The sequence below is a fragment of the Phalacrocorax aristotelis genome, chromosome 9, assembly GCF_949628215.1.
Source record: "Phalacrocorax aristotelis chromosome 9, bGulAri2.1, whole genome shotgun sequence".
NCBI classification, from domain to species: Eukaryota; Metazoa; Chordata; class Aves; order Suliformes; family Phalacrocoracidae; genus Phalacrocorax; species Phalacrocorax aristotelis.
Genome location: NC_134284.1, coordinates 10,153,670 through 10,176,713, shown reverse-complemented (window position 1 = coordinate 10,176,713; position 23,044 = coordinate 10,153,670). Strand labels below are relative to the sequence as shown.

Below are 23,044 nucleotides of genomic sequence, written 5' to 3'. Positions count from 1 at the left end.
AACTGAATGTTTTAGAGACATTTTCAGCAGGAAAAAGATGTGAGACCCTTAATTAATGACGAAAGCTATAACAACACTTTGTAGCTGGAAGTTCTCATGTTAAAGTGGTCAAGGAAAGCAATAGTCTTTCCATGCATGTGTAAGTTGTGTGGATTGTGCTCACTATAGAGGTAGCTATGAAATGGAATGATGTATGCATGTGGCCAGACTAGATGGTTTCCAGATCAAACTCTTGTAAGTTCTACGTTATTATTTCCATGCTGGATCTGCTTTTTGTACCCCCATCTTCCTTCTTGGCATAGTTCTTAATCAGGGTATGCATAATGAGTTCCAAACTTCTTGACCAATGTAAGTTTCCATATTTCTGGACTAGCAGCTTACTGAATCACTATAGGTGTCCTTCATTGATGAGCAGACGTTCTTTTCTGCTCTAGGTGGCAAACCTATCAGATGCACAAGTGTGCTTTCATCCACTTGGAAGGATGTTTTTCCACATTAACAGAAATAAATTGTGGGTTTTTAAAAAAGTATTATTTTCAGGTAATGCCAGGACAAAATTCCCATTAAATAAAATGTTATATTTTTATTTTCTTCCATCTGAAGCGAAAGAACTTATTGCAAGAATTCAGTTGTTGTTAAGTGTTTGGTTTGAATTCCAAAATCTTGCTGATGATTATGCTATCAAGTGTGATCTTGGGAAGAAATCAGGATGAAGTCAGGATGAAATGCATTTACTAGAAAAGTTGCAAAGTCAAGGAATTTTTTACTTTAATCCTACTCTTGCAAGCTATAGATGTATTCTGAAGGTATGCTTTTAGTGTTAATTGGTTGTTAATGATGCTAATAATACATGCAGGTCTACCAGTGCTCCTCTTGAGTCTTTTCTGAGGTGATTGGCACTGCATTGTTCTTAAATAAATACAAAATAAATAAATATAAGACCACCCTCTGAAATCCCACCCATCCCACCCCTGAACTCGGAACAGCAGAACACCTTACCACGGTGCCAGCTGTATGCTTGCAAGCGTCACACAGTAATTGTGGGGTAAAAAGAGTCGCTGTTCAGCTAGTTATGTGGGCAAGCCTTTAGTTTGCCTCCTGAAGAATCTAGGAATAGTGTCTCCTCCAAAAATTAAGAGCTGTTGTGTTGAGTCTTTAAAGAATAAGTTTGGTTTTTTTATTTGTCTGCTTCAGAGTTGACCCGTGTCTGGGGAAAGAATGAGGGCCTATTTCGGGAAATGAAACATTTAATGTGCCTGCAAAAATGCAGCATTCCTGTGTGTTGACTGGCAGAGACCCTGCTTGTTTAACTGCTTCCGATCTCTTTAGTATTTGGAACTAGTGTTTTTTGCTCCTTTGCATCAAGTGAACCATCGCACTACTTTCTATGTGTGATTGCCATACAGCAGTTAAATGTATGGGCTTAAAGATTATCTTCTGCCACCTTCCTTTCTCCTGAAAGTCTCAGTCATTGCTTTCTTTTTCCTTTTAATGCTCCTGTCTTTAAAACCTTTCAATTTGCCTCTTGCTACACTTTCTTGTCCATAGTCTAGAACTTGCTTAGGGTTCTGCCTCATGAGTGGAAGTGGGTATAATAGTTATGCCTATGCTCAAGCAATAGCTCTGTTTCTTGAGTACTTGCCCTGACCTCCTGAAAATGGTGCTCTAGTTTGTTTCAAGCGGCATTGGTTTTTATTGGCCTTACTTGAATATTTCAAACTCTAAGCTCTAGCAGTTTAGCTGCTGATCTGTAAGTGGTGTGGCAGTTTTTGCAGAAATGAAGGTTTGGTAATCCTGTAGATGGTCAGGCACACCCTTGCCTCCCTGCACCACTAAGTTTATTGCTAGTGAAGTTGCCTTTATTTGAGAGTTGATCTTAGCTGTCAATATAGCACTGTCTTCCCCAAGAGCACTGTGGCTCCACTACACTGATTATGCAAGGCGTTGACAGAATGCTGTGATGCTGCAAAAATTCAACAAGTATTGGAAACTTTGATAGCAAGAGTTGTGATAAAATTGAGATGACAGTCCTCTAGAACTATAGAATGAAATAGAATTGAAAACATGCCATGCTTTTGGCTATCCTTTCAATTGATTGTTTCTGTGTGTTATACTCTACCAGTTGTATATCCAGTCATGTGAGATGATAAAGATTTATGTCATCCTAAAAAGTGTTAAAAATACTATGATCCAGTAAAGTGAAAGATGATACCTCAGTGTATGGAGCTGGTGAAGGGTGTAAAGGTTTTGTTTGCCTCACCTTTCTTCACGTTTTTTTGGTTGTGGAGGGGTTTTTGTTTGGTTTGTTTCACATCAGTATTCTGAAAGGGGAGAGTTTTGCTTTTTAAAATACTGTCTCCCTATTCCTCTGTGCTTCTATACTATTGTTCTGTCTGCCTAGTCTCTCAAGTCTTACGTAGTTAAATAACAGGACAGGGAGTGTCTTTTGGTTCAGTACTAAGTACTGAGTACTAAGTACTAAGGCTTGAAAGAATTTATTAAAACGATCAATGTAAAAATAATCTGGCTAGATCAGCATGTATTTCTTCAACTGAGGATTTGCACAAAACCACCTAGGGGGTGTGGGAGGAGAGTCTGGAAACCTTCCTGGGGTACACAAGAAAGCACACCCCTCTACAATCACAATGATCTTTCCAGCTCAGGATATCCCTGAGGTCCCAGCTTCTGATCTCTTGAGACCACATAATCAAAGGAGTACAGAGGACTGGGCCATACTGGAAAGGAAAGTGCGTGTTGAAACTCGGAGGGAGTATAGAGGCAGCAGTGGGAATCCAGTGCTGCTCTTTGCTTCCTCCCAACCTGTTTCTTTACAGAGCGGAGGTGGTCCTCGCATGCCATCCTTCTTCCACTTTCTTAAGTAAGCTTAGTTGTGTCTAGCAATTACAGCTGGGGACAGTGATGGTCTTTCTGTTGTAAAGTTTGGACAGTATCGTTAGCTTTATTTCTATTAAGTGAACAAAACAACATTAATCTGTACAGTGCTAGTCCTCATGGAATTCTGGTTCATGGCTGGGGACTGCAGGCATTACTGTCATGGGAACAATGAGCGTGCAAGAAGACACTGCTTCCTGTTTTAAAATTCACTAGGCACTTACGGCATGCTGTATTGAATTTCATTAGCTTCAGTTTACAAGTATGAAAACTTCAAGAACTTCTTTACCTATAATAATTTTTCTTTTAAAGATCTACAGTTCTTAATATTTGATAATGGTATGCAGTGGTTGACTGAATATTTGAAAGAAATAAAAACAATGTTCTGTTCTGTTTTTCAGAGAATGCAGAATCAATTGATCTCAAACAGTTTTTCGACCTACATTTCTCACATATATATTATGTGTTCTTTGAAAACTTCGTGACTATTGAAGTAGGCCTTAAACAAAAAGGTAAGTGTTTCAGATAGAATGCTTTTTGTCTTGGTAATTGTGTTTTTGTTATAAAATAAAGCAGGGTGTTATCAATAAAGCTGTGTGTCTGTGGTCACAAATGGCAACGTTAGCTGTGCAGAAATATGTGTAAGCACTAACTTACTAACTTTGCAAATACAGACAGAGCAATTGGAGGTGCATGCAGTGGAGGCGAGCAAGGAGAGTTTCTTCTCTGACTGGTTTTGCCTTTTTGCAAAGTGTGGGTTCTTAAGGCATTATACTTTTTGTGTTCTGAAGGCTTATTTTGTTCTGTTTAACAAGATATTGTGTAACTTTTTGCACATCTAAGGATCTTTGTCGTTCTTTACGTTTTGTTTTGACAATGAAAGTATATCTATTTATTTTTAATTTCATATAGGTCACAAGTCTCAGAGAGAAGAGTTAGATTCTATTCTTTTTATTTTTGAGGTAAGCTAACTTTTGAATATTCCTGTATGAGTGTTTTGCTTTGAATAAAGTCCTATTAAATAACAACAGTGCAGCTATTCTACAGTTGCCTGGAAATACGCTTTACATTTAACTGCATTCCTTTTTCCTTTTGCTTAGAGTTGAGTGTATGTGCTTTGTGTGAGAAGAAAAAGAATTTGACTTGCAGTTTTGCAGGAAGATGTCTTAACTGGAAAAAGATGTTTTCTGCATCTGCAGATAGTTCATTACTTTTTGGTGGTGTAGTTTCCCCCCTTGCCCCGCAATGTGTTATACACTTTGAAATTCTTATAAATGTGATCTCTATTAGCTGTGACCTTTTGACCTTTTGATTGCATGTTCTCTCTGATTTTTCTCATAATAGACTACTGCTGCAGAGTTAGTTTTTATAGATCCCTTTTATTTTCAAGAAAATGTATTATTTGAAAATAGCATTTCGCAATATCCTTACCAAAAGCATATATTGACTTAATTGAGATGAATTGGATACTAATTTATTGAAATCAGAACATTTCTGAGCAGAGACTATAGATCAGAAATACCCTAGAATGTCAAGTTTTTGTCTTTCCTTTTTGGTGAAGGCTTCTGATTATAGAATAAGGATTGTGGTTTTTAAAAATATACAAAATTGAAAGCTGGTGAATGCTTATCACATGGTTGAATACAAATTAAAGATTTATTTATTAATTAGTAAGGTATGTTGGTGCTTAAAACTGTTACAAGGAGAGTGAATCTAATGAGAGCTAGTTCATTTGTTCACTAGTTACTACACGAAGAGATATTAGGTGACCTGTGCTATGGAAACAGTTGCACAGGCTGCTGGAGGGCCACAGCCAGGAATTCGTTTGGTAAATCTGGTTATTTACAAGTTGCTAATGCATCTAGCATAAATGTTGAAGAGCTACATAATAGATTTTTAACTGCCTCTGTCACTAACTGTGCTCTGTTTCTATACCATCTGAAGATGATCATTCTCCAGTCTACCTGGAGAGGCGTTTGACCATTTTTGCCTCAGGTCTTTTCCTTGTTGTGTTGCTGTAGCTCTTCACCCCTTTGCTGAGAAGGCAGAAGCAAATGTTTGCTTGTGCCACACAGGCAAGTTGACAGCTAAGCATCCTAGCGTAAGCTACTATAATGGTGGAATAACCTAATACAGCCTGTTGTGAACCAGAGCAACTGAAACAGATACTCATCCCATTCTACTCCCTATGCTGTAAGCAGCATTATCCAACAGAGAGGCAGTGGAGCCAGATAAACTGCAGTAACATCTGAAGTCTCCAATGCAGGACTTGCCAGACAGTCTGTCCTTAGCTTTAGGAATGGAATTATCTTGAAAGGACAGTAATGCTTCCAAGGAAAGCAGTGTGGAAATTTCCTAAATTAATCCCTCAGTTTCTGATCTGTGGCCTTTGTGAAAGTGTTCTTTGGTCTTCCAAGAGTGATATCTGCAACATAGGTCCTTGGGTTCTATTTTTTGTAGAAAATTTTGCAACTCCTTCCAGAAAGGATTCATCAGAGATGGCAATTTCATAGTATTGGTAAGTTGATTTTCTTTTTTCTTTCTTTTATTAAAAAATCTTATTTTTTATTAGTAACTATTAGTAGTTTGTGCTACTCATTTCCTTAGCCTTTAAGTGGCATAATGGGGACTATGGTCTTGAAACTCTTGCAAGCTAGAGGAAGAAAGAAAACCCAAAAAACCCAAAAAGGAAACAAAAAACCTAAAAAACCCCACCAATGTAATGAATGTGCTTCTAGATAGAATTAATTCTGGGAATCTGGAATGGAAGGTAGAACAGTGGCTGAAAAAGAGGAAGGGCAGGTGGAAAGTTGTTTTGTAATTATAGAATAATAGAATTGTAGAATTACTAATGTTGGAAAAGACCTCTAGGATCATCAAGTCCAACGTAATTTTTTCTCTCTTAGTAACAAATTTCAAAATTGGGGTGAGGTCTGGATCTGTAAATGGGGAATTCTGATCTTATGCACATTAATGACTTGAGAATCATTTATTTTTAATGTATGCATCCCAAAAAGTCCTTGGGGAAAGATGTTATGGGTTATGAGGAAGCTATGAAAGGTGATCTTTTATTTTCCTTCTGGCATTGAGAGAGTTGCCTGAGGATATCAAGTTCACCAAGATTAAATTGGAGGTTGCCAAGGACTTGTTTAAAAGTTACTAGCAAGTCTGACCGAGAACTCTTACATCTTACTTGATAAAGAAAGAAAGAACAACCAACCATAGATATTGTTTTCCTTCTTTTTAGGGTTGATTTTAAAGAAGCTTCTTCACACTGGAAATTCATTAAAGGTATTGGAAAAAGTTGCATACTACTTTTATCTAAAATACTTAAAAATACAAAGAATGTAAGGGTGAAATTTTATGGTAAAAGCACAGGAGTGAGAACCAGATCATGACTTGTGTGTCATGAAAGAATGACTTCAAATAATCAGCTTTAGCTTGGTAGAACTACTCACAGTAATAATGAGTTTATGTAGAGTAGCTAGTGCAACTGGCATTTGCAGCCTGTGCAAATGGCTTGAAGGATTTTGCATTAAAGCAGAAGTAAGCTGTAACCATTTATTGTTAGGGGCAGCAAAACTGGTTTTGGGGCTCAGGCTGTGGTTTTGGGGCTCCGGCTGTCTTGGAAGTAGAAGATTATCTATCCCAGAGAGACTTATTGGTCGATAGCATAATAACAGTTGACCGTGGGACAAAAGCCACCCAAGTGTAACATGTAGCTTTGGCACAGCAGCAAACAACCATGCCACTCCTTTGGAAACCACCTGCAGGCTTGGCTGGTGCTGAAATTCTCCAGTGTGAGCGCCAGGAGGGGACTGCTCTAGGACTCCATCACCTTTCTTGAAGGACCTGATGAGGGTAGAACAGGTCCTTCTGCAGCAAAGATCTCCCTCTGTTATAACAGTTCATGAACACATTTAGAAATCTTGTGATAGCCCTCCTATTTTCTGAAAAATTCATGTGGCATCTTGCAAGTGCTATAGTCAAGCAAGTGACTAGACATGTTGGTTTTCTTCCTATTCTTTCAGAGAAAACTGTGTGAAAAAGATTCTGTGAGGCAAACAGCAGTAAAGGTGCCAGGGTTGTCCTTGTGTTTCAGCAGGAGCAGCAGATATGATAGCTTGGCTCTGCTGATTGCTGGTGGTCATGCTGTCTGTCAATTCTCTTCTACCACTCCCCCTCTCCTTCTCCCTCTAGGACAAATAGAAATGCTTTTGTGTGTTCTGGGACAAGCTTACTTGTTCCTTTTTTTTTTTTTTCTTCTTCAAGATACGGCGAGAGGGCATACGTCTCTTTCTTTTGTGGCTGCAAGCACTTCAGAATAACTGTAGTAAAGAACAATTATGGATGTTTTCTTGCTTGATTCCTGGATTTTCATCACCACAGTCTGAATATGGCCCCCGAACACTAGATAACCTTATTAACCCTCCACTTAACGTTCAAGAAAGTAAGTAATTTGGTAGTATTGCTCAATTCTCTACATAATTCAATTCTTGGCACAGAAAAGGCAAGTGGAAGTAACAAAAAACTAACATACATATGTACCCAGGGAGATTATGGAGCTGTTGATGAGTTTCTTGGCAGTTTATCCGGTCTTCTTCCAATAGTAACTTTGTCTTTTTTTGTTGTTTTTCAGAGTGGGTTGGTTTTTGTTTTGTCTTTTTTTTTTTTTTTTTAAATATGGCTATACTAGCTTAACACATAGTAGGTGAAAATAAACTGGCCAATTTTATGTAACTTTTAAGAATTACAAGCCGATGCTGCATCTACTGCAAACTTGCAGAGGCAGATTCTGCTTATGTTGATCATTTGCACTGGCTTTGGCCATGCTCTAGGGAGCAAGCTATGCAAAGCAGTTTCTGGCATAGCCTTCAAGAGAATGAGTGGTTGTTAGGGCAACGCGTAAAGCCAAATGGTTAATCTTCCTGCTGTGTCTGTGTTTGGCCAGGCAATTAAAGCTGTGGTATTCTTGTGGCTCAGAATCTTCCAAAAGAACTGGACCTTGTAAATTGTAAAACCTGAGGTCAGAAAGGTCTGCATCAGTAGAAAGGCTTGAGCATTCTGAGATAAGCTTTTTTATATTTTCTAGATAAGTTTTTTTTTTTTAAAGATGATCGTTATCTTGACTCTAATCAATAGAGTGAGGATCATTTTTCTCTTAAGATGAATCTTACAACAGCTCTTCGAGTGTTCACTCTAGCAGTAAGTATCAGATACTGGTTACTTTGGGGAGCATCTTGTCTCCTAACTCAAATTATTCCTGTTAGTAGGATTTTAAGCTCATTTATTAATGAATTGGAATTGGGTGGGGTTATAAGTGCGAACTGTGCATTCATGTAATTGTGGATAAGAAGCTAACCACTTTTTCCTCTGAACATTAAGTGCTGTTGCCTTTTTTTCCACCTCCACCCAATGTTTTAGAGCTGACACAAGCATTGCTTGTAGAAGCAAAAAGCGTCTCCTTGACCAGTGTTTAAATTTACTGAAATTTAGCAGATTAATTTTGTGGCAGGATAGCTCTGTAGATAAGTTTGCCACATACTTTAAGCCCTGCTTTGGAGTTATATTGTGTTATGTCTCTACTGTGGGAAACAAGGAACAAATCTTAAACGGGATGTAGGCAGCATAGAAATGCAGAGTGCAAAGAGTGAAATGCAAACATCCTGCTTATAGGAGCAAGAGGAAAATAATCTCTGAACTAGCCTCACTGTAGACGCAAAGGAAGGATAGAGCTAGTAAAACTTAACACAAATGTAACCGATCAACTGCTAAATGAAGAAAATCATGAGAGATGTGAATAAAAACTTGGCATTTTTGCAACACTAATGTTACACTATTGTTTGCATAAATTCCAAATGAAATGGATTATGCCTTTTGGAAAAATTGGGTCTTGGCAGGTAGATTCCCAAGGTGCATAGGGAGAACTTAGTCATTATCTGCTCTATTTTTATATATATAAAGAAATGAGTTATATGGTGGTTTATTAGCCAAAATATCCTAATTTTCATTAATCTGTAGGTGGATTGTTTTGCCTGTTACTGTCTCTGCTTTTCCCAGTATGTTTCTACTTTCATAACTTGGTAGATATTTATGCATGAGAAGAAATGGTCTAAATGTTAGGGGTACTTTTTTCTTCCTTCCTATTTTTTTTTTACGTAGCTCAAGTGACTATAGAAGAAATCACTCCACTTGTTCCTCCACAATCAGGAGATAAAGGACAAGAAGATTTAACAAGCTATTTCTTAGAAGCACTTTTGAAATACATAGTAATTCAGGTATGTTCTATAGTTTTCAAGCAAACAAATATGAAACAACTAATACGTGTTTGTCCATTCCAAGAAGACATTTACTAGTAGCACTGCAAATGTATATAAAAGTTTTAAACATTCCTCCCCGTTGTACTTCCCTCAAGTGTCCTTTGTAAAGAGCAGGTTCTCCTAGAAAATCTTCACTTGTCTTCTGTGTGAAGGTTCACAGGTCTGTTGCCATAGGGTCTGGCATCAGATTGCAGCATGGAATAAAAACAAGACTTGTCAGTCTTTTACAGCAATGCTGATTCCAGCTTCCGTCCCATTTTCATCTCCCCCTCCCCACCCTGTTGCCTTCAACCAGTGGAGGAGTCAACTGGGCTTTGTGGTGGTCAGGGACTTTGCTTTTCAAATGAAGGGGAAACTTCTGACTGAAAGCATTGGATTTTTGTGATACGGGCTCTTAATGAGTCCCAAACTTTTGCTGGCCTTTTTCCTAGGTTTATACTTGGGCTAGCTGACAAAACCAAACAGAAACAGGATGTCAGACTCAGTGGTTTGTTAAGACTTGGGACTGCCATTGTCTGTGCTTAGGGTTATATTTTTCCTCCAGCTATCTTTCTGGAATTTCTGCTGTTACAGTAGATTAACTATACAGCCTCTCCATTCTTTAATGGAAACACTGAGCTACTGGAAAGCCCTGGTACGTAGAAATGCTCCAGGGTGTTAAGAGCGTGATGCAGAGATTATGGCTTTCTAGCAAGAGCTTGTGGGGGTGTTTTTGTTTGGTTTGTTGGTTTGGTTTGGGTTCCTCTCCTCCCCCACCTCCACCCCGATCAACAAGATGTTTACTATCCAGATCTTGCAGGGAAGGTGCCATGACTCCTTTTGGTATCTTAACTGTACTTTCTGGGACTTCAGTTTTGGGAGTCTTGTAAGTTCAGGCGTAATACAGTACACTGCATAGAGAAAATTTGGGATTACTGCTACAGCTGAGCAAGTGAACCTCTTTGAAAGAGAAGCATGGGAAACAGTACATATTCAGAATGCTTCAGATCTGACAAAGCTTATGAATTAGATTCTGCTTGAAAGTAGCAGCACTGCTGAGACTACACTTGCTTAGTGGCATTGCTGTGTGAACACCAGGTAATAAGATCTTGTGGATCCCAAGCTACCTAAAAGGCAGATTATGCAGCTGAACTGTGCACAGAAAATGAAGGCTTGGATGGGTATCTAGTCCATGGTATGCAACTCAAGTGCACACGATGTCTTTCCCTTTGTACTCTGACACTTCCATGGTCTTAGCCAGTACTTCAGATGCCTAGGACAGGCAGATGGATTCTCCAGGACAAAGGTGGAAACTGCATGTTGGATTTATTATAAAGGAGGACTTAAAATGCTTTTCAGTAGGAAAGCATTTCATAACGGGGAAGCCTTAGCACTTATGATCCGTTAAAGTAAAGTTGAATTACACAGATCTAAAGTTGTATCTTTTGCTGCTTGTGGTTGACAGATTTGTTTCATATTGCCAACTGCACAAATAAATCCAAATACCTATTATAATGAATATATGGACACTTGTTAGTCAAAATGTGTTAAAAGAAATTGTCAAACGAATGTTCAGAGTAGCCTGGGTGATTGTCCTTTTCTTATAAAACATTTTGAAATATAAAACCAGTTTTATTAAAAACAATCAATTTGAGTTTACTCCTTGACTCAGCAAGATGACCATAAAAGCAGATGTATTTCTGTTGGCTTCAGTATTTGATGTGTTTGAGTTCATTTTGAAGCAACATTTTGGAAGAGAACGGTCTTTGTTTCATTGATGTTTCCTAGCTAATTTCTGTTCCATCTTTCTAAAAGTGTTTATTAAAATGCATATGATTTTGTTCCAAAGAAATAACTTTTGAAGAAGATATTTCGTTGGTGGTCTTTCTCTTCTACTTCTTGATGATTGTTTACTTTATCCAACTTCTTTTTTAAGGTTAAGAGTTTAGAATGGAAGAACAAGGAAAACCAGGAAAAGGGATTTTCATTTTTATTCTCAAATTTTAAGAAATACTACTTACCTTCTATTTTCCCAAACATCTGTAAGGAGACCAGCTTGTATAACCCTATACTTGGTAAGTGTTAACACAGCTGATAAAATCGTTACATTCTCTCTAATAGAGAGTATAGCGAAGTCATCTTTTGCTTGAGTCATGTTGCCCATAAAGAACATTCTCCAAAAGTTTTTCTTACGAAAAAACACGTTATGGTTCCTGTTCACGGTTTCTCTGTTTATGGAGGCACTTGACCCTTTCATTAGAATCAATCTTGCTGTATTAACCTGATTCAGGTAAATTAAATATTCTTGTAAAACAGTTCTTTAATGTGACATCTGTTGTTGATTTAAGTTGTGCTCTGAAGAGAAACTACTGCTGCTGTGATAAAAGGTGTTAGTGTGCTGTTCTTCGGGGGATATTGGCTTTGTCTATACATAATCATAGTGGTTGGATCATGTGGTGCTTGCTCAGAGGGGAACATAATGAAATTCAGCAAAAGCAACTGTAAGGTCCTGCACCTGGGGAGGAACAACCCCACACACCAGTACAGGCTGGGGTTGACCTGCTGGAAAGCAGCTCTGCTGAGAAGGACCTGGGAGTGCTGGTGGACAGCAAGTTGACCATGGGCCAGCAATATGCCCTTGTGGCCAAGAAGGCCAATGGTATCCTGGGCTGCATTAAAAGGAGTGTGGCCAGCAGATCGAGCGAGGTTATCCTCCCCCTCTACTCCGTCCTAAGGAGCCCAGAACTGCACACAGTACTCCAGATACGGCCTCACGAGTTCAAGAAAGGCAGGGAACTACTGAAGAGAGTCCAGCGGAGAGCTCTGAAGGTGTTCAGGGGATTGGAGCATCTCCCTTATGAGGAAAGGCTGAGAGACCTGGGTTTGTTCAGCCTGGAGAAGAGAAGACTGAGGGGGGATCTTATCAATGCTTAAAAATATCTGAAGAGTGGGTGTCAAGAGGATGGGGCCAGACTTTTTTCAGTGGTGTCCAACAACAGGACAAGGGGCAGTGGGCACAAGCTGGAGCACAGGAAGTTCTACTTAAATATGAGGAAAAAGCTTCTTTACTGTGAGGGTGACAGAGCAGTGGAACAGGCTGTCCAGAGAGGTTGTGGAGTCTCCTTCCCTGGAGACATTCAAAACCCACCTGGACTTGGTCCTGTGCCCCCTGCTCTAGGTGTGTCTGCTCAAGCAGGGTGGGTAGATGAGATGATCTCCAGAGGTCCCTTCCAACCCCTGCCGTTCTGTAAGTCTGTGATAGTTCAGACAGGGCAAAGTTACTTATGTTTCTGTGTCAACTGTATTTTGTCAAGAGCTTGCAGTAGGAAGAGGCAGCGAGGGTTTAACACAGTCTTTAAAGCTGATGGTGCTAGAATATATCTTTGCATATAGAGAGCTGAATTTTAGGTGTTTGCTAAGCAAACCTAACTAGAGTTTTGCTCAGAGGTTTTTAGGCCATTCTCAACCAGAACTTTGCAAATCTTGATTTTGCTAGCTCAAGTTTGCATGCACCCATGCAGACGTTGGTTGTAAGCCAAGTTCAAGGCTCTTGTTTGCAAAGCAATACCATGTATGCAGACTTTAAACTGCCATTTCGTTATTTGAATAATATGGACACCTCACCGCTCCTCTTACCTGTTGATTCAGCATCTCAGAAGGACTAGTAGTGATCTCCAGATGCAATTTCATATTCTAAATCAAGCTGTCAGGGAAGCTTGTTGAAAATGTCTTAGTTTCTGCCAGTCCATGTACATGTATTTGGGTTGTGGCTTTCTTCAGACGTGGATGTTTCAAAACCATGTTCTCCTGGGAAAGACAAACAGTGGACCCTCTCATCTAGGGGAGAAGAAATAGTATAAATCCATCCAATAAGCAACAGCAGAACAAGAATTGTGTGAAGACACTGAAGAGTTTCAGTGATAAAACAGCTACAGGAGGATTGGTAAGCAATGCTGAGAAAGCAAACCTACTGCTGCTTGACCTCCTCAAACAAGAATGTGGATACTATATTTTTCTCTTTCTATGAAGATCTTGATTGAATCTTCCATGGAAGTCTTATTGTAGTCCTCTCTTTTTCTGTGAGCCATGAATAAGAAACTTCCAAAGCCTTAGCAAAGAAGAGGACAGTGAGGAACAAGAAGAAATGGACACAGATCTCCAAAACTACTGTCAGTGCTTTAAACTGTGCAAAGTCAGCAACAATGATGAGGATTTTGGGAAGAACATAGTAACAAAAGCAATAGAAACAGTGGTAAGTAGAATAGTCTTTCCTCCTCTAAGAAGTTCTCTGGCATGCATCTTCCCACCCTATTTGAAAACATGCTTGTTCTGAGCAAAAATTAGAGTATTTAGGCAGAAAACAGGGCAAGCTTGGGCACTGAGCCTGCTCCTAAATACTGTTCTTATGCTACTGGTCTAATGTTTAGTTTAGGAGAAGTCATGAGGTATAAATCAAAACAGTAGTTTTAGTAAGCAAGCATTGCTACAGGGCTTACTGGAGAGATAGTATATTGGATTGAGATTTTTTTTGTTTCTTTCTGTTAAGGCAGATTTTCAGATAAGTATATACAGTAACAAGCACAAAGCATTCCAGTTACAAGAAGCTGGTATTGCACCTACTCCAAATTCTGGCTTGAGTATTACAGACATAGAAGAGCAATACAGGCTTAGAAGAGCCCATGAGATTGGTGTTTGTTTTTTTATTTTGAATGCATTTTAACATCTGTTTAGATTCTGTAAGATAGTCTTTAAAAACTGTTTAGTAAGACCTACAGATATGGCAGTCAGATTCCAGGGGCATTGTTTCTTTCATCATAGTAATGTTCTGTTTCCAAGCCATTTAGATGGGCTCCTTCATTTATAGGGAAACAATAAAGTGGGCTGTCCTGCAGCTCTCTGCAGTTCTTCATTCCTTCTGAACCTTTTATTGCCTTAAAAAGTAAGTGTAGTCAAAACTACAAGTGTCCACCATTATAACTGTGTTTTTTCTAGCTTTTTAATTTTCTACCCTGTGTATGTCTTCCACCACCTACAGCTTCCTGCCCTTTTTGGCACCAGCTTGCATCAAGTTCCCAGAGGGAGAAGGGTGGGGGGTGGGAAAAGTCCAAAACAGAAAGGAAAAATGGAAAGTTGGGGGAAGGGAATATTTCCTCTTGTGCTATTTTGAGTCAATCTAATAAGCTTCTGTTTTGCTTTGGTTTTACGTCAGTGTCCTCATCTGGAGCCTTGATACCTACTTCCAAGACAGAGGACAGAAATGTGAAAATACAAGAAATGACTGAAGCAGAATACATTTGAGAAGCAGCACACAATATAGTTGAGAGGGGATAGAGAGAGGATGTTCTGAGAGGATATAATGAAACTACAGAAGGAGACAGTGTGCTGCAAAGACATGTTTACTCTATGTCTCCTGGATGTCATGTCCTTTTGAAAATATTGCCAGTAGTGCAGCCTTTGTGCCCTGCTGGATGCCAATAGATATGAGAGAAAACTGATTTTTACACCTTTAAATACTGCACTACCACACATTTGCTTCCTTTTTTTCGCTGATTGTCCTGTTATACATGCTTCTGTTTAAGATACATTAATTTTTAGTTGCTTTCCATAGAATGAAAACAATGTACTGTTTTTTATTTGTAGTAAATAAACTTTTTGTAAGCTTTTAAAAAAGTATTCTGTGCATTTGTTACTTAGGTACATGGTATGCAAGAGTCGTGGGTTTTTTCCTCTAAAAATAATGCTTCCATTAAAAATAGTGGATGTAACTTTAAAGTCTCTTCTGGAGACATTCCTCAGTTTAGCAGCATCATGATGAGTTTATCACCACTTTTGTTATGTGGCTGTTGAAATGGTACTGAGAAATACCAGCTTGGATATCCTCAGTGCTGGTGCTGGATGTTGTGTTGTGTATTTGTAACGTTAACAAGGAAACCTTTACAGCAGTCTGGCAGGTAGGCTGTATTCACTTCAAATGCCTAAGAGTATATATGCCTGTCATAAGTTAATTGCCTAGATAGTAGCTGATAATTTCTTTGCTGCTATCCAGATTTGTTTCTCCTGGATTATGATACCCTAACCTGACAGAAGTTATGCTGGATCCCTTAAAACATCTCTTAAGCTTGCATTAGGAAGATATAGTCAGGGAATAACTTTATATTCTTCAGCATGGCTACTTTGCATCTTCTTTGACTCCTACCATTAGTATCTTTTGAACTGCCTTCAGGCCTGTAAAGCCATGGAACATATCTGTTACTCATGTACCACGAGGTATAGAAAAGTTGAGGCAGTGCTGAAATACCATCTCTGCCCAATCTGTCACTCTCCATATCTGGATAGGACTGTCATTTTCCATGCCACCTCCTTTTTGGTTTTTGTTGGTTTCTTTGGTGGTTTTGTGTCTGTGTGTCTGTGCTGTCACCAGATGACAATCATGATACTGAAACACCAGCAGCAGGGTGTGTTCTGACAGAACATGTCATAATCAGTTCTCAGAAAAATTTTCATCTACTTTTTGTACCAGAGGAGATCTCATACTTGCCCTTCTAGAACTAGGAATAGAGTTGGGATACCACTCCCAGAGAAATGCCTTTCACACCTGAGAGTTTGGTAGCTGCCTCAGATTGATGATTGGTATTTCAGAACTCTTCTACACCCTGTCGTGGGTTGTGAAACCCAGAAATTACGTTTTGCAGTGTTGAGTTGGCTGATACATTGCTGGAGTTGTGCTGGGCTGTTGATATTTGTCCCTGGAGAAATGTGCATTATGCACAACTTGAAAACTGGCTGTCCATCTGTCCCTATTCCGTCCCCCCCAGTCTTTGTAACATTTTTGCCACATGTCAATTCCATCCACATTTGAGTTATTAAGGTCTGATACTTTTTTTCTGAAGAGATTCAGGAATGCTGATGACACACTCAACATCTTTGTTGCTAGCACAGTGGAGAACCAGAAGAGCTAAACAGTTCTGAACCATTGTGTAGAACATGGGATGGAGAAAATGGAGTTATAGGTTATAGACCCCAAATAACAATAGTTCCTGCCAGTTGCCATGCCGCTGGGCGTTCTTCGTTACGTTCCCTGCAGGCTAGTACAGAAGCTATTGCCACATCTTTCAGCTAAGTCATAGGAAGATGCACATGCCCTTGCTTTGGCAGCAAAGCCCAGCACAGTTAGCTTGTGCAGATACGGCATTAGATGAAACTGCGAACTTCTGTGGCTTTCTTTCTGTTCTTTTCATCTTTCACTTACTTCAGGGCCAGAAAAGTCCGTGTTTATTGCAGCTGCTATTAGAATACAGTTTGGAATTAAAGCTGTCCCATTTTAACCATGACTACACGTTGGGATCTATATCGGTAAAGAACAGATGACCCTTCTCGCTAATTATATTGCTTTGTTGTGGACTGCTGCAGACCAACATAGAGATCATTCTAGGGATGCATTAGGAAATGTGATCCCTTACATCTGACCTGCACCTGCTTTTCAGTAAGTTTGGTAATAGGGGACAAGTGACATATAGGACTCTTAAAAGGCTGTAAAACAGTATGGGTTACATAAATTTTTGCTCAATTGTAACTTAACTATAAACGCTTCTTAAATTTTTTAAAAATTGACTGTTAATTCTGTATGAAAATAATTTTCTTGTATAGGCCATATTCTAGCCTAGTTACCAGTTGTTTCGCTATTTCAAGCGCCTTCGTAGTAGTCTGTAGTGAGTTTGCTGAAGTTTATCTTTAAATGCTGAGCATAGCATGTAGCTTTAAAAAAAGCTGAAAACAATGAAGAGAAATGTTTACTTGTTTAGAAAAAAAATGCAAGCAAAATGTCAGGCTATAGAAATCACTTTCAGATAAAAAAATTAAAAGTTTTGCATAGCAGAAACAAGTTACTGTCCGTTGGACCAACAATATTGTCTGTCTCTAGGAGAAAATTACAGTCTTTTGGTATCTTATAGTCCCATCCTGAAATTTTCTCTATCATGTCCATTTTGGCACATCTTGGGATGAGTTGTGCAGCAGTGATTATGAAAAAATAGCAGCTCTTGAAGTTCATGTGTATTGGTTATGGTTTTAGGATTTTTCTTATATAGAGCTTTCTCTCTGCACGTATTTTTTAAGATGTTTTGTTTCCTTACAGATATACCACAAATGAGACCAAAGCCACACTATGTAATGGTTAAGAAAGATGCAGAAACCAATGAGGCAATATATTGCACAAAGGAACCTTTTATTAAGGCTCGTGTTATTGTCATTCGATGGTTGGTGTCTTTCTGGCTTGAGCCAAAACCTCATACAGGACCTCATATTCCTGGGATGGAAGGTGAAAATGTGCCAAAGAATATTCAGGTAAAACCAAATACACAAAAAAGTGTTTGTTTTCATGTTTCTGTCTTAATTGTTGTATCAGGAGAGTGCACTCCTTCAATAATTATAACTAATGAAGAATTAAAGAAAGGAATTTTAAAGCAAATTTTCTACATATGAAATCACTTTAGAAGGACTTGCTGTGCTTCCCCCCCCCAAATTCTGTTATTTTGTTTTTAATCAAATAGACATAAAAAGCCTTGAAATGCAGTGCATCCTGTCTGGTTTTTTTCCTGAATTATTTGGACTGTTTTAAACTATACTTTTATATAACTTAAATTGTACTCTTCAATTGTTTTACTAAAAATGAGCTATGAGATATTCTTTAATTTTTGTTTCAGAGAGCAGCTGCTAGCATGGCTTCAAGGGAGGACAGCAAAAATGACAGTACTGATAAGCAGGATAGAAATGCAGAGCCAGAACAATCTCATTCTAATACAAGTACTTTAACAGAGAGAGAACCAAGTTCTTCCAGCCTCTGCAGTATTGATGAAGAGCATTTAACCGATATTGAAATTGTCCGGAAAGTCTTTTCTTCTAAAAGAAGCAATGTTAATTTCCTAACTGAGATTTTTCGACAGGTAAAGAACCCTCTTTAGAATGCAAGAATCTTGATTATTATATTGTAAATTATCATTATGTCATGGTTTTTTTTCAAAACCATTTGCTAAGCAGGCATTGTATAAATGTACATTTTTTTCTTCTGTCATCTTGCCTTTAAGGTTTAAGAATTGAAAAGTTGTAATTCTAAAATGTTTTCTGTATAGAATATCCCCGGTTCCTGATTTTACTAATTTTATTTCTTTAATAACCAGTTCAACAGCATTTAACTTGGACTTTACAGTTCCCCATAGACAGGAATGTTTGGTATTTTCATACATCAACCCTGTAGCTACTAGAGCTCACAAGCAAGCATATTAAAATAAGCCTCCTGTGGGAGTCTGCAGCTGTTTAAGAGCTGTTGTAGGAGCAATTGAATGTCCTTACCTTGATGGAGTTTGTCAGAAGAGTGGGACAGATGGCTATAGAAGGTAACAGCTTCTGCTTCTGACTTCAATGCAACCAGAAATGTTAGCTGAGCATACTCAAAATAGTGTTTCTCAACTGGAAACTATTAAACAAATTTAAGCTGAGAACATATGCCAGAATATGGAGTATTTATAATGTGAAATTATATAACTTTGAGTTCAATGTGGGAGAATGGAACAAGATAGACTTTCTTCATGTCCCATTCTATAGATCAAAAGACGAAGTGATTTTTCTGAATTATAGTAAAGAAAAATATACTGTGTTTCAACTGAAATGCATGACACGAATTGCTTTAAACAGCAGAAAACAAAACATCTTCAAACTCTGGTATATCTGGATGAAGTGGCTATTTTTGAATGAGGCAAATAAATGTCAGAAGCTTATCTGCATCCAATGTGTTGTAAGAGCTTGGACACATTACTGAATGAGATAACAGTATTACCCAAATTCAGCTGCTGCTCAAGGGTTTACAGAGTCTGAGACATCAAATGTAGGGTCTAAATTATTGATGGTCAATTTAGAAACTGCCCCCCCAGTGAAAGGGACAGCACAGGCAATTTCTTCATTCTTTACACAAGGCACTCTATGAATTATGTAGATTATTTAGATTTTTCATGTTGTGATATCTCATTTAAGTCATTGTTTAGATATAAGTTTTCAATAAGTTTCCATTTCTAATATGCCAGCTGTTTGTAATGTTTCTAAAACATTAGGGTTTCGTTATTGTAGTCAGAAGGAGGTTTCAGTTGTACTGAATGGTGGAAAGATTGTAGAAAAAAGGTTGTATGAATTTTAGACTCCAGGTTACAAAAAATGGGTATGGGCTTGCAGAAGACTGTTAGACTTGATGAGTGATAGTGTGTGACTGATGAACTTGACAGTTGAAGTCTGTAATACACAGCAGATTTCTTTCTAGTGTGATACTATTATGAAATGTCCATTTCCAGGGAGACAACATACCGCTTGTGTCAAGTGGGCACTCCTTAAAGGCATGGGCAATGAGTTTTCAGCATTCACACCACGGACTCTATAAAACTATGTGTTTATGTAGATTGTCTGTTCTTTTTTTAAATACAGTTAGAACATAATGCTCTTTGGTAAATGTATTTATAGTTAGTTAGAACCTGACTAATGTTAAAAGTTTCTGATCTGTGACTGGTCATTACAGCACAGCAGATACAGAAAACCTCCTGAAGAGGGCACTAATCAGCCATCACACTGACTCAAATACACATTTTTTTGAAACATTACTGTTTCTGAAGTCTTTTGAGGGAGTCATTTAAGGATACTGTTTTGTAAAATCTCATTTAGCTAAAAATAAGATACATGGCTACCAGTAATGTATGTCACTTGAATTTTTGTTAATCATTTAGAACTGATTTAACTCAGTTAAAGTTAAAGTTAAAGAGATAAAGAAGTCATCATCCCGCTCTACTCAGCGCTTGTCAGGCCACACCTGGAGTACTGTGTACGGTTCTGGTCCCCGCTATACAAAAAGGATGTGGACAGGCTGGAAGGGGTCCAGAGAAGGGCCACCAAGATGATCAAAGGACTGGGAAGCTGCCATACGAGGATAGGCTGGGAGAGCTGGGTTTGTTCAGCCTTGAGAAAAGGAGGCTCAGAGGGGATCTCATCACCATGTACCAGTACTTAAGGGGCAGCTACAAAGAAGATGGAGACTCCCTTTTTACAAGGAGTCCCATGGAGAGGACAAGGGGGGATGGACACAAGTTGCTTTTGGGGAGATTCCGATTGGACACCAGAGCAAAATTTTTCATGTTGAGGACAGTCAACCATTGGAATAATCTCCCCAGGGAAGGGGTTGCCTCGGCCACATTGGACACCTTCAAGAGTCGTCTGGACAGGATGCTGGGCCATCTTGTTTAGACTGTGTTCTTCCTAGAAAGGTTGGACTAGATGATCCCAGAGGTCCCTTCCAACCTGGGATTCTGTGATTCTGTAACTCCACTCTTCCAAGTCCTCTGAATCGAAGGTGGTGTAATAGAAACTTCTGCTCATTCGTTTTGCCTTAATTTCAGCAGGCAAAGTGTTGAGTAGGTGTGCCTGTATGGATTCTCATACCTCTCTCTTTTGCAGTTAAATTCTCAAAGTACTTTCTTGACAAGTTTTCTTGTTAAAACATTTCTTTCATGTTTTTAGTTTAAAGGTAAAGAAAATGAGCAAACATTTAGGTTCAGGAGCAATTTATTTATTTATGTTCCTACAGTGGCTGTATTTCCACACACACACCCCCCGGCCATCCCTTATAACCTGTACATTATAGAACCCAACTTGATTTCAAGTTTTCTAACTGGACTTTTGTTTGTTTCTTATTCTACTCACAGGCATTTCTGTTGCCAATATGTGAAGCAGCTGCCATGAGGAAAGTGGTAAAGGTGTATCAGGAATGGATTCAGCAAGAAGACAAGCCTTTATTTATGAAAGAACCTGAAGAAATAATGCAGTGCATAATTGTAGATTGTGATGAAAGTCATGATGACCACAATTCAACAGAGAAAGCAAAAGAAAGAGAAGAGGTAAAATATAGTTGGTTAATATTTGTGCATCTTTTGGATGCGCTAGGAGACAGAGAATTGGCCTCCTTGACAGATTTTATTTGGTTTAATTTGATGTCAGAGCATCTGTTGGGGAGAAGCAATGATAATTAAACAGTGAATGAATAGGCTACCAATTTGATCTATCTGTGGATTTTAAAGTAGTTAGTTAAATTTAAAATTTCATATAGTTTTATGAACGGTTCTCAAGATGTGGATTATACAGTGTACCAACCTTCAGCTGTGTAAAAACTATATACAAATAAAATAATGAGGAAAATGGTAGTTATTTCATACAGATACTTTAAAATAATTGTTACAAACTTCTTAAAATATAGTTGTGTCTTTTAAGATGTATCTGTCTACTATTGTTTATTATTTAATATCTATTCTATCCTTTTTCCTTTAATATAAACCCAAAATTCCTGTCTACAAATCTATGGGATTTTAAGAAAAAAAATTTTTTTCAGGAAAAAGGGATAAACTCCAGTCATGTTAGAAATTCAAACTGGGCAAGAAATGGCTGTTACGAAGACACTTTGCATAAATTGTCTGAAATTGATACTGAAGAGCAAAATGTACGAGCTGGAGTGCAGTCAGTATTGCAGGTATGAAATAGGCTTGATATCTAATTTCAATCCTAATAATAAAGCTCTTGTTATCGGCACATAAAGAGTGGAATATAGTGCAACACTTCTGCAAGGGTAACCCATGCTTCTTCAAAGCGTCTCTGAATTTTAAAATTTATTCTAGATTTTAAAAGTATGATCATAAATAATGTTACAATAATGACAGTGGTTCACTATATCTTTATTGACCTGAAGTAGGACAATATGTACACAAGTGTTGGATAACAGTGTAAAAGAAAAAAATCTTTTAATTTTGCATCAGCACATGTGTTCTGCTCTGCATTGTATCACAGAAAAAATAATTCTCACTTGAATGCCACATTGTCAAATTACTCTAAGTGTTTAATGAGAATGCTTAGAAGCTTTTTTTGTTTTAAGCTATTAGTCACCATACACAAAACATCTGAAACTGCTGTTTTCCTAATCTGATTAATAAGGTGTACAGGGATGTTTTCTCATCTTCATCTGAATTACAGATTGGATGAGTACATAAGCATTTGAAAAATTTGATTAGACATGGCAATTCTGTACTTCAGTGATATCCTTAAGGAATAGGAGAGTTGCAGAATTTTCCTAACAGAAGTTTTGTAACTGCTTCTATGAAATTTGGCAGCGTAGAAATTGTGTTAATTTCAAATGTTCAGGAAAATGCTTTACCAAAGTTGAGGATGTAGAAAATCAAGCGTGTATAATTTGAGGGTCTTTGAAATGCTTTTAAGGTTGTATAAAATGTGCTTTATGTGTATGTGCATGCACATACATACACATAGGTGTGTATATGACTTTAGCCTCCGTAATATTCTTTTACCCAGTAGAAGATCGATTCTAAACAAAATAAAATAGGTGTGCATTTGCCACTCCACCATATGCACTTTTGCCATGGGTGACCATGCTAATATGCTAATTAGAATTCAATATTTTTACCACAGCATAAATTATTTCCTGAATAGGACTTCCTATTGTGCTGTACACTGTTATATATAGAAATAAACTTTGTAACTGAGATCACTTTTAAATTCAAATATGTTACAATAATTTAAGCTTCATAATCTTTGCCTACAGAGACTATTTAGATTATGACGTGTTTCTGAGAAAAGAAACAGTGAAGTATCTTTATCTCTTTGCAATGTATTACTAAGGTTTACACATCTAAGAATGACTAGGAGGTTCTTCATGTTGAAGTTTTTTAGATAAAGGTTTGTTTCACCAGCAAGTATCTTTTTTAGCTCAAGACAGAGTCAAGACATAATTCTAACCCAGTATCGTGTCTGAATTTGAG

At 38.1% G+C, this 23,044-nt stretch overlaps 1 protein-coding gene across 8 annotated transcripts in view; it reads left to right on the top strand.

Moving 5' to 3' along the window:
• RALGAPA1 (Ral GTPase activating protein catalytic subunit alpha 1) overlaps positions 1-23,044 on the top strand; it is a 134,990-nt gene that overhangs the window by 9,515 nt on the left and 102,431 nt on the right. For all 8 annotated transcript variants that reach the window (XM_075103373.1, XM_075103372.1, XM_075103367.1 and 5 more), the window contains exons 2-12: positions 3,294-3,404; positions 3,805-3,854; positions 5,353-5,410; positions 6,140-6,183; positions 7,165-7,342; positions 9,055-9,170; positions 11,128-11,266; positions 17,326-17,534; positions 17,894-18,133; positions 20,927-21,118; positions 21,607-21,744. In XM_075103373.1, coding sequence (XP_074959474.1) covers positions 3,294-3,404; positions 3,805-3,854; positions 5,353-5,410; positions 6,140-6,183; positions 7,165-7,342; positions 9,055-9,170; positions 11,128-11,266; positions 17,326-17,534; positions 17,894-18,133; positions 20,927-21,118; positions 21,607-21,744 — 1,475 coding nt within the window. The remainder of the gene's footprint in view (positions 1-3,293; positions 3,405-3,804; positions 3,855-5,352; positions 5,411-6,139; positions 6,184-7,164; positions 7,343-9,054; positions 9,171-11,127; positions 11,267-17,325; positions 17,535-17,893; positions 18,134-20,926; positions 21,119-21,606; positions 21,745-23,044) is intronic.